At 35.2% G+C, this 18,927-nt stretch overlaps 1 protein-coding gene across 6 annotated transcripts in view; it reads right to left on the reverse strand.

Moving 5' to 3' along the window:
- LOC149781297 (putative N-acetylated-alpha-linked acidic dipeptidase) overlaps window positions 1-18,927 on the reverse strand; it is a 324,099-nt gene that overhangs the window by 31,668 nt on the left and 273,504 nt on the right. For all 6 annotated transcript variants that reach the window (XM_089935382.1, XM_089935384.1, XM_089935381.1 and 3 more), the window contains 3 exons: window positions 15,711-15,830; window positions 6,957-7,039; window positions 5,301-5,364 (listed from right to left, as the gene is read on the reverse strand). In XM_089935382.1, the coding sequence (XP_089791508.1) occupies window positions 5,301-5,364; window positions 6,957-7,039; window positions 15,711-15,830 (267 nt within the window). The remainder of the gene's footprint in view (window positions 1-5,300; window positions 5,365-6,956; window positions 7,040-15,710; window positions 15,831-18,927) is intronic.

The raw sequence follows: 18,927 nt of genomic DNA on the forward strand, positions 1-18,927 counted from the left end.
AGTTCAGGGGTTGCTAATGCCAGATGTTAAGATCACTGTCACCTGGAAACAAGCATGTTTATTTTCTGGTAATGATTAAGGGCATTGCAAAAATAACAACTACCCAAAGAGGAGCCACCAAGAAAAGATATGTACTCCAATATATACATTTCTTGAACCAACATTCATACATAGCCACATGCTGATATTGTAATGGCTTTCAATTCCTCCATGTCATGGAGCACCTTTATCTTAATAGTACATGTATTTAGATCTAGATGACTTCGAAGGGCCATTACTCTTTCATAATTCTAAGCAGATACAGTATGCCAATAAACACCTACACTGCTAACTGTTATAAGTCTTTTCTTTCTTCTCTGTTTTTTGTGTTTTAAATATGACAGATAGATAATATAAGACACAAAATGACATTTGGTAACTTGCAAGATACATTTATGTAAGTGTAGGAGGAGGATAAAATCAATGGGGTGAAATTAACTAAAATAACGTGCACAGTAAAATAAATATTTTAGTATATGAAAAAATAAACGTTTTATTGTCACGATCAAATAAATGTGCTTGGTATAAGCCTAGTATTTGTTAAATAAAGCTTGTAAATGTCAGATAAGATAATTCCAAACTTATAGACAGGACTGACCCTATGATAAATTATAATTTGGAGACAGGCAGAATGGAATCTATTTGGTATTTTGAACTGGTTCTTTCATATCAATATCATCATTCCCTTTAAGCTCCAAGTGCATATGGGGAAACCGATGAATCAGAAATCTTAAACTGCAGATGTTGATTAAATCATGCATTTTTAGTATCGTTTATTGAAAAATTAAGTTAGTAATTTGATAAAACATTTTTGTAAAATTTATTAAAAAATGAAGTTGATAATTTGATCAGACATCTGCAACATAATGTAGTATTCTGGGGGAGTTAAACTAAGTTTAATTAAGTAATACTTACCTGTGACTATTATTAAGCTCTGCCTTTTCTCATGAAAAGATATTGTCCTTGCTAGACGTACCAACTCTCTGTTCTAGAGATAACTTAGACTGACCCAATCTGATCTACATCATCAGCCCATACTCTATTATAAGAGTATCCTCATTCTTTTCAGGTTGTGTGGCTAATGAAGGATATCAGCTTAGGTGGTAGGAAGGCATCCAATAGTGACAGGTACGTATAACATAATTAAAACAAGTTTTACTCCCCCCAAAAAACCACATTTTAATGTCAGTAGACGCAATAGCTTACCTATCAATATTATCAAGCTGAATTCGTCAGTAATGAGGATGGCTGATGGACTTTGAAAATAGTATGGAAAAATTACTCAGCTTCTAGTCCTAGCAGTCAACTGCAGTTATATGTAACAGTTCTCTGGATCACAGACTGTGCAGCGACAATCCGACCCAAACAGAATATACCTTTGCTTTAATTTGGTAACAACTGAAGGTAAAAGGAAGAGAAGGTTGTTGTGTGAGCACCAAAAGGTAACCTTCATAATATTTTCTAGAGATGAATGGTTGAAATATGCCATGAAGTAGCAATCTTCCCGACTATGGGCTTGGATCTTCATGAACAATAAACCTCTTTTTCTGAAAAACGCATAAGCTATCTTGATGGTGAACAAAGTCCATTGAGAGACAGTGAATACTGAAATATCAGCTGAACCCCTTAAGGGGAGAAAAAGCCTTTCCTTACCCTTTCTTCTCCCTTTAACAGTTACTAATATAATCTAAGTGCCCTAACTGGCCAAAGAAGTCTATGATGTTCAACCCCAGCACAGATGCGACTCAGACAAGGGATTTCAACTGGGGATAGAAATTCTGATGGAAGTTGGATTTCAGTAAGGAAATCAGGCTGACATAACAGGGAAATGGAGTCATTCTTCCCAAGGAAGCGTAAAGTCCTTCCTCAGTTGATAAAGTACATAGTTTGCTTCTTCTCCAAGCAGATGAAATGGCCAGAAGAAAAATGGTTTCGAGTGTTGATAAGGTGTTTTTTGTCAATGTCCATAAAACACATGAAAGGTCTCAAATTTTGGTCTCCATGAGTGAGAAGATGGTTTCTGTAGCTTGAAATACTTGGTAAGATCTGATCAAGGAGGATCTGAACCAATGGATTATCCTTTGGAAAATGTAAGAGTGTTTGAAAGGGCTGCCCTATAACATTGGATTGCAGAGGCTGAATAAGATCTCCACTCAAAAGATAAGAAAATTCACTACTGCAGCTAGAGAGGGCCAGCAAGGATTCATGCATTTCCTAGCAGACCAACCAGAGAAGGTTTTCCACTTTGAGTTATAGATCTTGGATGTGGAACATCACTGGGCCTATACAATGCAATCAGCAACTTTGCTAGAAAACTGTGCCTGGTGGATCTATCATTTAAGATGGGCCAAGTGTGAAGGTGGAATATCTGGGATTGGTGTGAACTATAGTACCTGTCTGTTGTGAGAAACGATTGTCCCAAGGAGGTAATACCATTGGTGTGTCGATCAACAGGTTGAGTAAGTCAATGACCCACAACCCTCTGAGGCCAAAGAGACACAGTCAAGATGATCCATGCAGTGGACATCCTGATCTTGTCCAATACTTGTGGAATCACCTGGAAGGATGGGAATGCATAAGGAAACAGTCAATCTCAATGTAGAATGAAGGTTTCCACTACCCAGACTACCTGGTATTGGACTGGGGAGACATAAAATGGGAGCATGTTGCTGAATTTTGTCACAAACAAGTTCATTTGAGGTAGTTCTCATAGACTGAACAGAAACTCTGCAACTACTTGAAGAGACCATTCTGTTAGGACTACCTTGTCTGTTCTGGACAGACTATTTGGCAGAATGTTTTCCTTCGCTGGAATATGACTGTTCTGACTGTAATCCCTTCTGACTGTGCCCAACAAAGAAGGTTCCAGAATTATGAGCACCTCCTTGTCATCTGGGCTATGCAAACACTGATGTGTTGACTGAGGAGATCATAATGCAATGCCCTCTGATGTATTCTGTATTTCCAAACCAACAAAAGAACAAACTTAAGAGGACAGAATACAAACCTGGCCCAGGGACGTAAGGAAATTCATTCTTATGTACAGGAAATCTTGGAGGGGAAGAATGTTTCAATTTCTCTTGGTTTGGAGTCAGTCTCAATTGTGTCACCACAGAGCAACAGCAGGTCATGTGGCTTCATAAGGACTGTTCGTACCAGTCATGTAGCTGCCAGTTGTCGAAATACTTGAATATGGGAATCTCAAGTGCATAGCTATTACTCCCATGATGCTGGTAAAGATCCTGGGCAATGAGACTAGACCAAATGGCATGTCTGAGAAATGAAATACTTCCTGTCCAATCAAGAAATGGAAATATTCTTTGTTTAAAGGAAAAATCGGGATGTGGCTGTATGCATCCTGAAAACTGAAGGAATCTGCCTAGCTGGCCAGTTTGATAGCATTCCGAACTGAATCTGCAGCTCCCATCTTAAAAGTTTCCACTTGCAGAAATATTTTTAAGTGGAAAGATAGATAACAAGCCTCAGTTTTCTTTCCTTTTGGCAACCAGAAATATCAAGTAGTAGAAAGCTGGTGACTGGATGTTTTGAACCCTGACCACCCATCCAAAGATGGGTGTGCACTACTTCCATTAATTTGAAAATGTTTGATTCATGGAAGAAGATGGGTGTCCTTGAGAGGAGGGAGTTCTATGAAGCATAGATGTAAACTCTCCTTCGCTACATAAATAACCCACTGATCTTCCATGATGTTTGAATAGGTCTCCAAAAAGAGGGCCAATCAAGTACCTACTTGTATTGAAGGAAGAGGTAAGCATTGCAGGAGACTGAAGTGTCCCTAGGTACAGCATATCTTTCTCCCTTTCACCTTTTTTCAGAAGGGGATGGTAAAAGTAGACACAAATTTGATAATGCAGACAGAAGTTTCAAATTCACTATTAAAGCCCTGGTTACTAGCATGAAACCACTGCACTTGAAGATATTTCTCTTCATAGTGTTGCCATGGTAATCCAGAAAAGACTAAGGAGGCTCTATAGAGCCAGGGCTGATGATGTAGATCAGACTGGGTCTATGCGTGCATTCTAAGAATTTCTAGAACAGGGAGTTGGTGCATCTAGCAGGCATGAGGTCATTCCATTCAGAAAGGTAAAGCTTTACAATAGTGACTGGTAAGCTAATACTGACATTCAGAAAGGTAAAGTTTTATAATAGTGACAGGTAAGCTATTACTGACATTCAGAAAGGTAAAGTTTTATAATAGTGACAGGTAAGCTATTACTGACATTCAGAAAGGTAAAGGTTTATAACAGTGACAGGTAAGCTATTACTGACATTCAGAAAGGTAAAGGTTTATAACAGTGACAGGTAAGCTATTACTGACATTCAGAAAGGTAAAGGTTTATAACAGTGACAGGTAAGCTATTACTGACATTCAGAAAGGTAAAGGTTTATAACAGTGACAGGTAAGCTATTACTGACATTCAGAAAGGTAAAGTTTTATGATAGTGACAGGTAAGCTATTACTGACATTCAGAAAAGTAAAGCTTTATAACTGTGACAGGTAAGATATTACTTTCATTCAGAAAGGTAAAGATTTATAACAGTGACAGGTAAGCTATTACTGACATTAAATCTTGATTTAATGTTAACTATTCATTTCACTGGAACTGTTCAAGGAAATATCTAGTATAAACAATCCCATGATTTAAATGATAACCATATATATATATATATATATATATATATATATATATATATATATATATATATATATATATATATATATATATATATATATATATAGATATATATATATGAACTTTATATACAAGCACCTTCAAGCACTCTAATTTATTATGTATGAACTTTACATACAAACACCTTCAAGCACTCTCTTGCATCATGACTGAGCATTATATACATATAACACCTTCAAACACTCTATTTTATTAGGTATGAACTTTACATACAAACACCTTCAAGCACTCTCTTTTATTATGTATGAACTTTACATACAAATACCTTCAAGCACTCTCTTTTATTATGTATGAACTTTACAAACAAATACCTTCAAGCACTCTTTTATTATGTATGAACTTAACATACAAACACCTTCAAGCACTCTCTTATTATGTATCAACTTTACATAAAAACACCTTAAACACTCTTTTATTGTGTGTGAACTTAACATACAAATGCCTTAAACACTCTGCTTCAGACTGTATAGAAATGACCAGTTTAACTGACAGATGCAAATAAACACTGCCATGGTTATTTCTTGTAAAAATGCCAGACAGTCTTACCTCTGATAAGTGAATCTAAGTTGATATAAGCTATGGCCCCTTCTGACAGTTGTTGCTCATACTCCTAAAAAAATAACAAAGCATTACTTTAGAAACAAAGACATTCTTGCCAGTTAAAATTTATATTAAAAAAATATTCTTAGAATCCCAAAATTTCCATCACTAAATAACTTATTTACAAATTATTTGTGAGTTTAATATTAAAAACTTTAAAACCATGCTATTGTAAACTGGTGTATATTAGAAAATAACTATTATTCATTTACTGGATCCAAATACATACATAAGTGCCCCTCTCCCCACCTCCATTTGTTCAAGCAACAAAACCACTCCAACTGAGAACAAACCTAACAGTCAACATTGTTTTTGTTGTTATTGTTGTTGTTTTAGGGTTTAACTTATTCGTCCCCAGCACTGTTTTCAGTATCTCTGCTGATATGCCTCAGAAGCACAAAGCTGCTGTGTCTAGCTGCTTGTGCCCCATAGTTTTTACCTGTTTGAAAACATTGTGCACATGCATTCACGCTTATCTTAATTTCTCTTCTTATATCCAAACAAAATCCACGAAATTTTCACCATTTATTTCAAATGAATTTGTCGACACATTGGTGTAATTTTTCCCCTATTTGTCGAAGTCTTTCACAACTTATTTATACAGTATTTACAAACTTATGTTCAACGTTTATCTGCAAGAACTCCGTCATCATCGCTGTCAGCATCATCATCTTCGGACAATTCAATCTCAGAAACTTTTATGTCCAAATCTAAATCTCACAAAATATTCAACTGCTGAACATATCTTTCCTCAGCTTGCTCAATAATTTCAAAATCAAACCCAAGAAACTCCACATTTTTGCTCTCATCAAAAATCACTCTTCCATCCGCCATCATTTACGATTTTTCATGAACAGAATATGTGTAGTTAAACCGCTCTCAAACTTTAGCCTTTTGCTTCTGAACAATTCAAATTTCCACAAATGAAAGTAAAATCATTTCTGATTGGTTTAATAGTTGTTTAGTTCTTGGAATAAACCATTTCTAACCAATCAGAGACATTGTATCTAACACACATTCATCATGCCTGGAGATGGGATCAGCCACTGAATGCAGTAAACAATTCACGACTACAGGCAGGATCGGCCAATGAATGCAGAAACCGGATCACACCTACAGACGGGATCGGGGCCGAATGAGTTAACGCCATTTTTCAGCACAAGATAGGCTATACATAGCGGCCAGTATAACTGGTGGAGGAAGAACCCTGGAAAGCCCTGGGAAGAACCACTGACCCACGAGAAGCTACTGACAGGCTTTCCTACGTACCCACGCTAGCCGATCCTTGGACTCGAACCCACACAGACAGAGGTGAGATGGCAGTGATCCAGAACAGTGAGCGCTTTAGACCATTCGGCCACTAGGGGCCCCAACATTGTTTTTGTATAAGTAGTGTAAACATTATTGAGGTAAACAAAATGGTATAAATTAACAAAATTAAATAAATTTAAAAAATGGTATAAATTCACAAAAGGATATAAAAAAACAAATTGATATAAATTAACAAAATGGTATGAAAAAAAGAAAGTGGCATAAATTAACAAAATGGTATTTATAAAAAAATGGTATAAAAAAAATTAACAATATCAGAAAATGACAAACCTGCACCCATTCATAGGCTCCAATATGACCATATTTAGAGGCATCCCACAGAGCAAACATTATTGTCCTTCTGGGTCTCCATCCTAAAACAGAATCAGAGTAAACAGTCAAACCAAATCAATCATAAATATATACTTGTGTTTTCAATATACAAAATGCAATATGTACATCCAACAAAAGTAAATTATGTACATCCAATAAAAGTAGTATTTACATCCAGCAAAAAGTACAGTATATACATCCCAAAAAAGTACAGTATGTGCATGCAATAAAAATACAGTATAAGTACAGAACATGCATCAAACAAAAGTACAATACGTACATCAAAATAAAAGTACAGCGTGTACATCCATCAAAAAGTACAGTATGTATATCTAACAAAGTACAATAAGTTCATGCAACAAAAGGTACGTTATGTAATTCCAACAAAAGTACAGTATGTACATCCAGCAAAGGTACAGTCTGTAATCCAACAAAAAGTAGTCTGTACATCAAACTAAAGTACAGCAAGTACATCCAACAAAAGTACAATATGTACAGCCAGCAAAGGTACAGTCTGTAATCCAACAAAAAGTAGTCTGTACATCCAACAAAAGTAGCATATGTACAGCCAATAAAAGTACAGTGTACATCCAACAAAAGCCAAATGTGTACAACAGAAAAACAATATCTTATTCCAATAAAAGTACAGTATATACATCCAATAAAAGTACAGAATAAACATCCAACAAATGAAATAAAGAGAAGCATACAAACTTCTGTTTGCAGTTGTAATTTTCAAACTAGTTCTGGGATGAAAGAGGCTTGCTTACTGTACATATAATGGATGTATCAGTACATTCACCAAACTATTTAGTTAGGAAGTAGATTTCAAGTACAAATTTATAAATGTCAAAAAAGAACACTGTTAGTATTAAAGATTTCATACAAATGATGACTTTGATTTTCTTCAGCATTGGACAATTCAATGGAATTTTGCACTATCAAATATGATAAAAGAAGAAGATCATGGCCTGCATGACTCCACAATCAAAGTATTGATATAAAACATGTGACCTTGACCCCAAGTTCAAAAGGTTGAGCAATCATATGACAAATAGAATTGCCCTAACCTCATAATGGTTCATTTAAAGTATGAAGAAAACCCACCAATGGTTTTAAGAAACATTAGCAAATAGAAAAACTTTGACCAAAACTTTAATGCAAATTTTCTTTAAATGTGATCTTGACCTTAAGGACTAAGGGACAAGAAAGTCAGAGTAAATTCTCTCTGCATCATAATGATTCATTCCAATTATGGGGAAAAAAAAAAATCAAAATTATGATACATAATGCAAATGAAAAACTTTAAGACAATAATACAAATTTTCTGAGTGTAACCTTGTCTACAAGGTCAAAGCGGTGAGCAAGCAGGCTGCAGATGAACTTCTTACTTTCATAATGGTTCTTGCCATGTATGATAAGAATCTATGAAGGGGCCTAGAAAATACACTAAAGCAAATTTTCCATGACTTTCACTTTGACTCGGAATGAATGAGCTTTGCATTATAATGATTCATAATTAGCTATCCCAAGTATGAAGAGAATCTGTAGAGGAGTTGAGGAAATATAAGCAAATAAAAAACATTAACCAAAACCTTACCAAACTGTTGATACTGCTGCTGCTACCAGCAAGAAAAGAAAGTGACAAGTACATCTTGTTTCCCACTAACATAGGATTGATAATTGGACTGCTCCTTAACCTAAAGCATTGTTTAGACTGTGACCTCATGCATGCATACATCCTGGCAAAAACTCTGTGCTATGGTTGAATCTATACCATTACCCATTCTAATCAGGTCCCAATTTCACCAACAAAATTGAACGCTAGATCTAAGACATTTCACTGGTCAATTTTAAATCATATTTTTGATATCCAGCCAATCAGATTGCTGGATTCTTGACTAATATTTGGGTTTAGACTCGACAAACATCGTCTTCATGAAATCCAAACCAGATGGAAGTAAGTCCCTCAAGAAGTTCTAATCCCCAATCTTGATACCAAAACCAAGATATGAACTTCAAGCCAACAGTTGATATAACCTTATAACTAAGTTTAGTATTGAAAATCAGAGTACATGTTGCTTGCAGATCTTTTTCTTTGCAGTTAGCAGTTGGACTTGACTTACAAGCAAGTATATATGGAACTAAAGATGTGCTTTCAGATTGGTGGCAAGCAACAGGACTTCTACTTTTGAAGCCATCATTCTAATCCAGCTTTAATCAAAACTGGAATAGGGGCTTTTATTATTAAGATCTTATGAAATTTAGAAAGTAAGCCTGATCAACAGATGTTAATGAGGTAACTTGCATCTGATTGGCTGAGTCTGTCACCACTCGTGAGGCCATATTGCTTACTATACTACATAAGCCAGCTTAGTGAAATGGTATGCTATTAAGTTACATAAGCCAGTGAGCAATTTGAGGTTCAGTTGGGCCTCTTGTTTGATGTAGTGTGCCTAAGTTAGTTAGTGCCTAACAAAAGTAAGCTAGTTTTGTGCATCAGAACTGATAACTAATGCACTGGATTTTATTGAAAATGAAGACAATTGAATGAAATATGTAAGGAACCTAGTTATTTTTGTAGTGCCTTTATGATCAGGCATATTATTTCAGTACACCTGATGAAATCCATGTCATAACATTTTTAGATGGTCCACAATTCAGGAAAGTACCATCTATTCTTGCTTATAAGTTGGGTCCCCACAAAATGCATAGATCCAGATCTGCCAGTGCGTTATGTGATGGAAGATGTTGGTACATGCAGTTTTTATTATTAAATCAGCACAGGGAAAGGTTAATGACCAAGTAACCTCATGTGAAACAGCAATTCAGACAGACTCCCAAATATCAACAGTATCAGATGCTCAGACACAGACAATCCCAGTACCAGCCAAAAGAAAATGTAAAATGACCATGCAAATAAAAACTGATGCCCAAAGTAATCCTGCATTGCAGACAACAGTATCCCCCTCTCAGCCATGTGACACACCTGCAACAGCAATAAGTGTACATCCATGGCCCGCAGTTCAAACAAGTCTGTTACCTTCACCAACAAATGCATTTCCCAGTGCTCAGACAAATGTGTCAGAATCAACAACAGTAGTTCACACAACTGAAACACCAATTTCAGCACCCCTTCCTCCAAGATATGTGTCTGAAATACAATCCAGAGTCCAACACACGTCAACATCACAAGCCAGAAAAGATAGGACTCTGATAATTGGCTCCTCAATTTTGAAAAGTATAATACCAAGGAGACTTTTTAAAACAGATGTACAGACTTTAAGAGGTGCAAAAATCAACAACATCACTGACAGAATAATGAACAGTGACCTAACCAAATACAAACAAATTATTATTTTAGTAGGTGGAAATGATGCCTGTGAGGGAAGGTCACTAAATCAACTTAAAACAGATTTTGAAAGTTTATTGTATGCTGCTAGATATTGCAGCCCAAATACATGTAAATTAATGATATCGGGACTACCTCCTCGTGTGGACACCAAGGCCAAAGAAATAAATGATCTGATAATTGACTTATGTGAAGATTTCAACCTACAGTACATTCCACAATACAAATCTTTCTTCATTCAGAATCAGGATGTCAACCTTAGTCTCTACCACAGAGACAAAATTCATCTAAGCAGAAAAGGAACCTCTCAGCTACTGAGAAATATTAACATGTATTTCCCTATTTTCAAGCACTTTAATGAAGAGTGTTGTCTTAACTGTGGAGAAACTGGGCACATGACACAGGTATGCCATCATGGCAAACAGATCGAGTGTTTTAGGTGCCATAAATATGGACACAAACAAAGACTTTGTCCATCAATGTATACATATTAGGAAGCTGGCAAAGAGGAGAATGCCAACGCTTCATTTACAAAAAAACTAAATGTACCCAGTGGGACTCTTGACTCTAACTATTCAATGGACACTATTGTAGATGCAAATGTAAATGGATTTTCAGGGTTTGTATGTGACTTTGAAGATGCTAATATATATGAACATTTAAATATAGAAATAGGATGTCAGAATGATAAAAGCAGTATGGAGACAATCTCAGTGAGTACCCCATTGCATGATGACATACATGTAATTGATATGAAACTAAATACAAAAGGTTTTAACATAGGTCACTTAAATGTACAAGGTATAGTGGGAAAGATAGACCAGATTAAGTTAATGTTGTCTTCCATGGAAAATAATATACATGTTTTAGGACTCACTGAAACCAAATTAAATGCTAACCACAATGATGATCTATTTCACTGTCAAGGCAACAATAAACCATTTCGTAGGAACAGAGAGACAGCGGGGGGGGGGGTCTTGTTGTATACATTAGGGAAGATGTAAATGTAAAAAGGCGACTTGACTTGGAGTCACAAGAAATTGAGAGTATCTGGGTGGAAATTTTTCAAAATAATGCAAAATCTTTCCTAGCTGGTGTAATTTATAGACCACCTTCCTCCAAAGCATTTTGGAATGATAACTTTTTGAAACAAATAGAAAATGTTCTAGCACAGGAGAAAGAAACATATATACTCGGAGATATAAGTAAGGACCTTCTCAATCCTCAAATAAGGAACAACTGAATGGAATTTATTGAATCATTAGGCCTAGACCAGCTGGTAAATGAGCCTACAAGGGTAACAGAAAAATCAAGCACTCTTATTGATCACATTTATACTAACCTACCAGACAATGTGGCTTGTGTTAATGTACCAAATGTTGGTCTTAGTGACCACTATCCTACTTTTTTGACAAGAAAGGTTAAATGCAAGAAAAATAAGAAAAATACACATAAAACGATCACTTACAGATCGTTCAAAACTTTTAATGAAGAACAATTTCTCAATGACCTATATAAAGTTCCATGGAGTATGATCCAAAATTTGGATGACATAGATGAAGCCATGAGGGTGTGGACTGACTTATTTATGGATGTAGTATCTAAGCATGCACCACTGAAAGTACATCGAGTAAAGACTGATATTCAACCTAATTGGCTTACTACTGAAATCCTAGATGCTATGAAAACACGAGACAAATTCAAGGCTATGGAAAACCATGCACAATATAAAGTATGGAGAAATAAAATAACAAGTATGATCAAAAATGCTAAAAAAACTTATTATCAATCATTGCTTGAAAACAAAAAGAGCAACACAAACTCCATTTGGAAAGTCTTCAATGAACTCACTGGAGGAACGCACAAAAAACAGACAAATAAAATTCACTCACTTCTGGTAAATGACACCATAGTCACTGATGAAACTGACATTGCAAATGTTTTCAATGATTTTTTCATCAACATTACCACAAAGTTAAAAGAGCCAGTGATAGAAAACAACTTTAATGAACTGAAAAAGTTCTGCAGCAGTAAAATCTCAAAGGAGGTATGTTTCTCTATCCCACCAGTGTCAAAAAACTTTGTTAAAAAATGTCTCTGTGAACTTGATACCAAGAAAGCTACAGGACTTGATCAGATTGGTCCACGACTCATTAAATCTTCTGCCTTTGCTATTGTAGATAGCATAACATTCATAATTAATTTAAGTATTGCAACCTCATCTGTCCCCAAAATATGGAAAACTGCAAAAGTAACTCCTATTCACAAATCTGGTTCTAAGGATGATGCTGATAACTACCGACCAATTTCAATACTACCAAACTTGTCAAAATTGATTGAAAAACATGTCCATGACTCATTCATGTCATATTTAACCAAACACTTGCTGTTACACCCTAATCAATCAGGCTTTAGACAGAACCATTCCTGTGAGACTGCCTTGATCTCCCTAACTGATAAATGGCTTCAAGCACTTGACCAAGGTAGAATAATAGGAACTGCATTTGTAGATTTCAGGAAAGCTTTTGACATGGTGGATCATGAAATCCTTTTGAAGAAACTGAAAATCTACCAGTGTGATGAAAGAACAATTAGATGGTTTACTTCATACTTAAATGAGAGAACACAACATGTTTACATAAATAATGTTCTGTCTGAACCTGAAACAATTAGATATGGAGTACCACAAGGCTCAATTCTAGGTCCACTACTATTCATTTTATTTATTAATGACCTACCACTTTTACTAAGAGACTCAATATCATCTACAGATCTCTATGCAGATGACACAACATTGTCAGACATCCAAAACACAAAGCATGAGCTCAAAATTTCTTTACAGAATGCACTAAACAAACTGGAAAACTGGTGCACATGTAATGGCATGGTGGTAAATACTGGTAAAACTAAAATATTACTTATCTCAACACGGCAAAGAAGGACAAATCTTGATAGTGATGAACTATGTCTGACATGGAAGGATACAAATCTGCAAATAGTCTGTCATGATAGGCTACTTGGTGTTCTGGTAGATAATAACCTATCATGAACTGAACATATCAAACATACCAGTAAAAAAGTCAATTCAAGTTTATGGCTTCTCAGTAGGATAAGACATTTTCTCCCTGAAAGGCACAGGAAACTATTTTATAACAGTTACATACAACCCTATTTGGACTACTGTAGTACAGTATGGGGTAATTCAAATGATAAAAACATAGCAAAGCTGGCACATCTTCAAAAAAGAGCATTTGGGCTAATATCAATCCAGAAAGAAAGCAAGGAAAGTTTAGCTGGTAGGTTAAAAATATTACCTATTAAAGACCGAATCTGTTTGAGAAAAGCCAAATTAATGTACAGGATATCTCAGAATAGTGCTCCTGAATATTTACAATCACTATTCCAGTATAGGCTACCTGGTAATACTCCCCACCTGCGATCCATGTCTACCAAACAGTATAAAATTCCCAAACCAAATAAGGAGTTATTTAAAAAAAGTTTCCAATACTCTGGAACTCGGCTCTGGAATAGTATTCCAGCTGAGATTAGAAATGCCCACTCTATTTCCTTCTTCCAAACCCAATATATCCAGTGGCTTCAGAGATGCAGCTTAAATAAATAAATTCCTTTGTATGAGGGCCTCAAGGTAGATTAGTTTTTAGCTAATTGTGTTACCCTCTTTAAATAAGGTCATTATTATAGTTGGTCCTGAATTTTAGGTAAGCGTATATGGTACATACAACTTGGACCTGACTTCCAAGTAAGCACATATGGTACATACAACTTGGACCCTGACTTCTAAGTTAGCATATGATTGTATATACAAGTTCTGAATGTCTACAGACAAACAACACTTGAAATTGAATCATGTATTATTAAATTATGACAGCTTGCTAAATCCCCTGTGAGTCTGGCTAGTTTAAATTATATGATAAATCAGAACTGTTAATACTGTAGATGTACAATATCAACTGTGGTCAGTCTTTATCTGGAAGAAATCTATTTCTTTGAACCAATCCTAACTTTGATTCTGCTTGCTCCACCTCCCAAGTTTTAAACAATTTTGGCAAATATTTATCCAAAATATCTTTGCCTGATTATAACCCCACCTGATATAATGGGAAAATTTTAACAGGCTGCCCAATGTGATAATAAGATGAGAACATTTGTGTAGAGAGTGATATTTTGGTTGATTGATTGATTGATTGATTGATTGATTGATTTGTTTATTTGTTTATTTGTTTATTTAATACAGAATATGCTTATGAAAAAAGAAACATTAAAAGGAACAAATAAGTAAAACTGACGGAGTTTGTGTAAAAAATTTGGGAGGTCTGAAATGGTGTCCATTATTGATTTTTTTTAAATAAACCTTTAATTTATTTCTCAAATGATTCCACTAGTTCCTTATTACTGGAAATGCCTCTGCAAATTGATTTTAGAAAAGGAAGTATTCATGGTATATTAATAATTTGATTTAACATGCCTATAGAGGTGCTTGTTTGCTAAACAATATGCAACGTTACATGCTTCCCTGAAAAAGCTGTTTTTGAAAGCAATCAAAATTCTGATGTTCGAACTCCTGTTGTTACCACTGCAAAATGGCAAAATCTTGTGGAAAATTAGGAAATTTTTCAAAGCATTAACTTTTGTTGGGGGAGGGGTAGTTAGTTCTTTTGCTTTCGTTTTAAGACATGGCTGTATAACATGATCAATACAATTTAAAGATAAGCTGGACTGGTTTTAAGACATGACTGTATAACATGATCAATAAATTTTAAAGATAAGTTGGACTGGTTTTAAGACATGACTGTATAACATGATCAATAACTTTTAAAGATAAGTTGGACTGGTTTTAAGACATGACAAACAAGATCAATAAAATTTAAAGATAAGTTGGACTGGTTTTAAGACATGACTGTAACAAGATCAATGCAATTTAAAGATAAGTTGGACTGGTTTTAAAGACATGACTGTATAACATGATTAATAAAATTTAAATATAGGTTTGATCAGTTTTAAGTCGTGACTGTAATCATGACCAATTGAACTGGATTTAAGACATGATTGTATAACATGATCAATAAAACAACAACAATTTGAACTGGATTTAAGACATGACTAAAACTCATAGGTAAGTTGGACTGGATTTAAGACATGAGTGTATAACATGATCAATAAAACAACAACAATCTGAACTGGATTTAAGACATGACTAAAACTCATTGATAAGTTTGACTGGATTTAAGACATGAATGTTTAACATTATCAATAAAACTCACAGATAATTTGGACTGGATTAAGACATGACTGTATAACATCATCAATAAAACCTGCATACAAATTTGACTAATCGTTACCTTTGCCAACATGATGGCTAAAACTTCTGGCTAACTCCCTTAAAACTGCATAGCCAGTGCCAGCATCTATAGCTCCCTCTGTCCAGGAATCTATGTGTGCTCCAATTATAACATATTTATCTGTAAGTACGAAATGAAGGACATTTACAAGGGCATTTGAAGAGGCAATGAAAAAAATAACAATGACTCCAATGCTTTATTGGAATGAATGCTTGGTCCTTTAATATGGGTAAAGTCTTCATACTTACTAAGAAAACAATCACTGCTGCACATTTCTGTCAAACATGGAGTGAATTATACCTATAATAGCAGTAATTAGTGAACAGCAGAACGTGAGATTTGCAATGCCATTGCCATGTGCTGCTGATCTGCATGGAACTAATAAGGAGATTTGTCATGAATGCATCATAATAATTAAAAGGTCAGAATTACGTATATCAAAACAAGAGTCCCTTGAAATGGACTGATGCACTAATTGCTGAAAAAAATTTCTAGGAATCCATGGGAGAGAGATCTGTTTCTGCCATTTATTCTGATTATTGGAATTACTTCAGATATTCCTGAGAAAACCCAAAATAAAAACTTTGGAAGCAAAAGTATTTTCTCATGTTTGAGTTAACACATTAACCCCTGGCGACGAGTATACTCGTCGTACTTTACACCCCTGATCTCCCGCGAGCCTCGCTAAAGTGGCTGAGTTTGCATAGCTTGTCTCCCGAGCGCCGAGTTTAAGAGGCAGTATTTAGCAAGGCCTTTCTCCCGCACGACGAGTTAACTCGGCGCAAACCATTGGTCGATTTAAAGCCATTTCCTACTAATGCAGGCAGTTTAACCAATCAAATTTTAGCTTACATAGATAGAGCGCACATTGCTGAACAGCGGGAAATTTTTTTCACTTCGATATCAGTTGATTTAGTGAAAATATTTCGATTTCAAAATGATGCAAATTGATGAGAATCAGCCTCTAGGAGCAGACTTTTTCTTGACGGATTCTGATGGATAATTTTCTGGATTTTAATCAGACGAGATTGATAGTGACATCGAAAAAGCTACTGAAAATAACAGCGGTAGTGACGAAAATGAGAATGTTGAAGAAGAAGAAGAAAATGAAGGTAGAGCTGATCGATGATCGTAAATGATAAAACACACATTGACAAGAGGCTATACCAACTTACCAAGGACCAGCAACGGATTTAGACCCTGATGCAAATGCATTTGATTTCGTGGAGCTTCTTTTTTCTTTTGAATAATCGTTGAATAAATGTTTGGGAAATATACGTTGTTAACATGAGTGTTCATAGTTCAAGGTTTGTTAAGTGTTTTATTAGTTTTAAAAATTTCAGTGAGAATTCTTACGAAGAAAGGTAAGTAAAGAGCAAATAAAATATGCCCATTTGTGTACAGTATTCACAGGATGTTTAGTTTACAAGAGACGACAAGTGGAATTTTTGTGTACATAAAATATAATTATTTCATGTGTTGATGGTGTTAATAATTCTTTGTGAATTCATAATGGATTTTATCGATTATTCACGGCAAGAGAAGCAAATTGGCAAGTACATCATTTGTTTTCACCATCATGCATTAGTTTTATTTCTGCATGTGGCATGAAATTTATACCATTATGTATGTAAGTTTATTGAGAACTGCCGTGCCAAATTTGAGCTGAATTAAATGAATGCAAATAAAATAATAACAATTTTATTGTAAGTAGCCCCTCTATAAAAATCTGCAATCCAATTGCTGTCAGCTAGTCTCAGGGATACAGGCACTGGAAAGGCTAACACTGCTCTAGGTGATCTCTGCAAGTATGCTTCAGGGGACTGCCTAGCTGTTTGGCTCAGGGGTTAATGTGTTAACATGTTCACAAGATATGTGCTGTATTATAATATGTGTCATGGCCTTTGACCTTGAACCCAACATCTTGGCCTTATTTAGTGCACTGACCTTGAGCCTGACATTATGGCCTTATTTAGTTCCTTGACCTTCCTTGCATCCATCCTATATTTAAAATTCAGAAAATATAGCAATTAGCAGAAGTGGCCCTCTCCCAAACTTTCATCTTAACTTAAGCATGTATTGTCTAAAAAGACAATCTACCTGTAAATGCTAACAAACCCTCATTGATTACTTCGTCCTTGTGTGGATTGTAATTTTCAAGTCTTCTTACATGGCTACTGGTAAGTATTGGTTTAACACAACACAACTCGTCATGTTGAAGTTGTCTCCTGGAAGGGTTGTTAATCATGTTATTAATATGGAAATACCCTGAATTTAATCTCTTTCTCTCATCATTATAAACAAATTACCCATGTTCCAGCCAATCTTATATTGTGGAATTTGCATGATATTTAAAACAACATTTATTCCAATAAATACCTTCGATTCTGCTGCTTAAGTAGGTGACCACATGGGATCAGGCTTCTAATTTCCTCTCAGCATACGTATTCATTTCAGTTTCCACAGATTCAATTATTTCTTCTGAAAATTTAGTTAAAACGTTCCCTTGCATTATCATTCATTTGTGAAGTCACTGATGCATCAGTTTCATCTGTTGTGACCATAAGGATCATCACACATTTAATTCCCATTATCAGATATACTGTATATTTGTGTGAATAATGTGTAAGCTAATTTTTGACTCAGCAAGAGGTGAAAAACACTGTTCTGCCATATTACGTGCCTGTGATAGCCTTCATTACAAAATCTTGACAACATTTGACCATTTGAATAGTGCACTGTTCACCATTTGTTATATGTCATTTGGTTGCTTTAAAACAGATCTGGACTGCTTCTCCATTCTTTTCTGTTAGTGATTAATATGTAGCTATTATGATTTGCATGGTTCTTTTAGTAGTGGGGTTTCTTACGTTGCCCATCATAATATTTTGATGCATTATTGCCATTTAGATTTGGGACTATCATGATACCTGTGAAATATATGTCAGTTTCTAAGCTAAAATTTACCCACATGGCAACACAATTATGTGTGGCACATCAGAAGCCTTAGCTGGCACAGACTACCATAGAGTCAATGTAGCAAAATCACTCTATGGTTACAATGTATAAATCACTGTGATTTAATTTGATAATAAAAAAGAAAGACGTTTATTTCCAAAGTAAAGACTGTGGGTTTTTTTAACACAGTTTTAAATTTTTTAGTTGGACTGCTACAATGTCTGCAGTGTGCAGTTTATAGTAATTTCTAGCACTTGGC

This window comes from Sinohyriopsis cumingii, chromosome 15, assembly GCF_028554795.1.
Source record: "Sinohyriopsis cumingii isolate HCF-2022 chromosome 15, ASM2855479v2, whole genome shotgun sequence".
NCBI lineage: Eukaryota > Metazoa > Mollusca > Bivalvia > Unionida > Unionidae > Sinohyriopsis > Sinohyriopsis cumingii.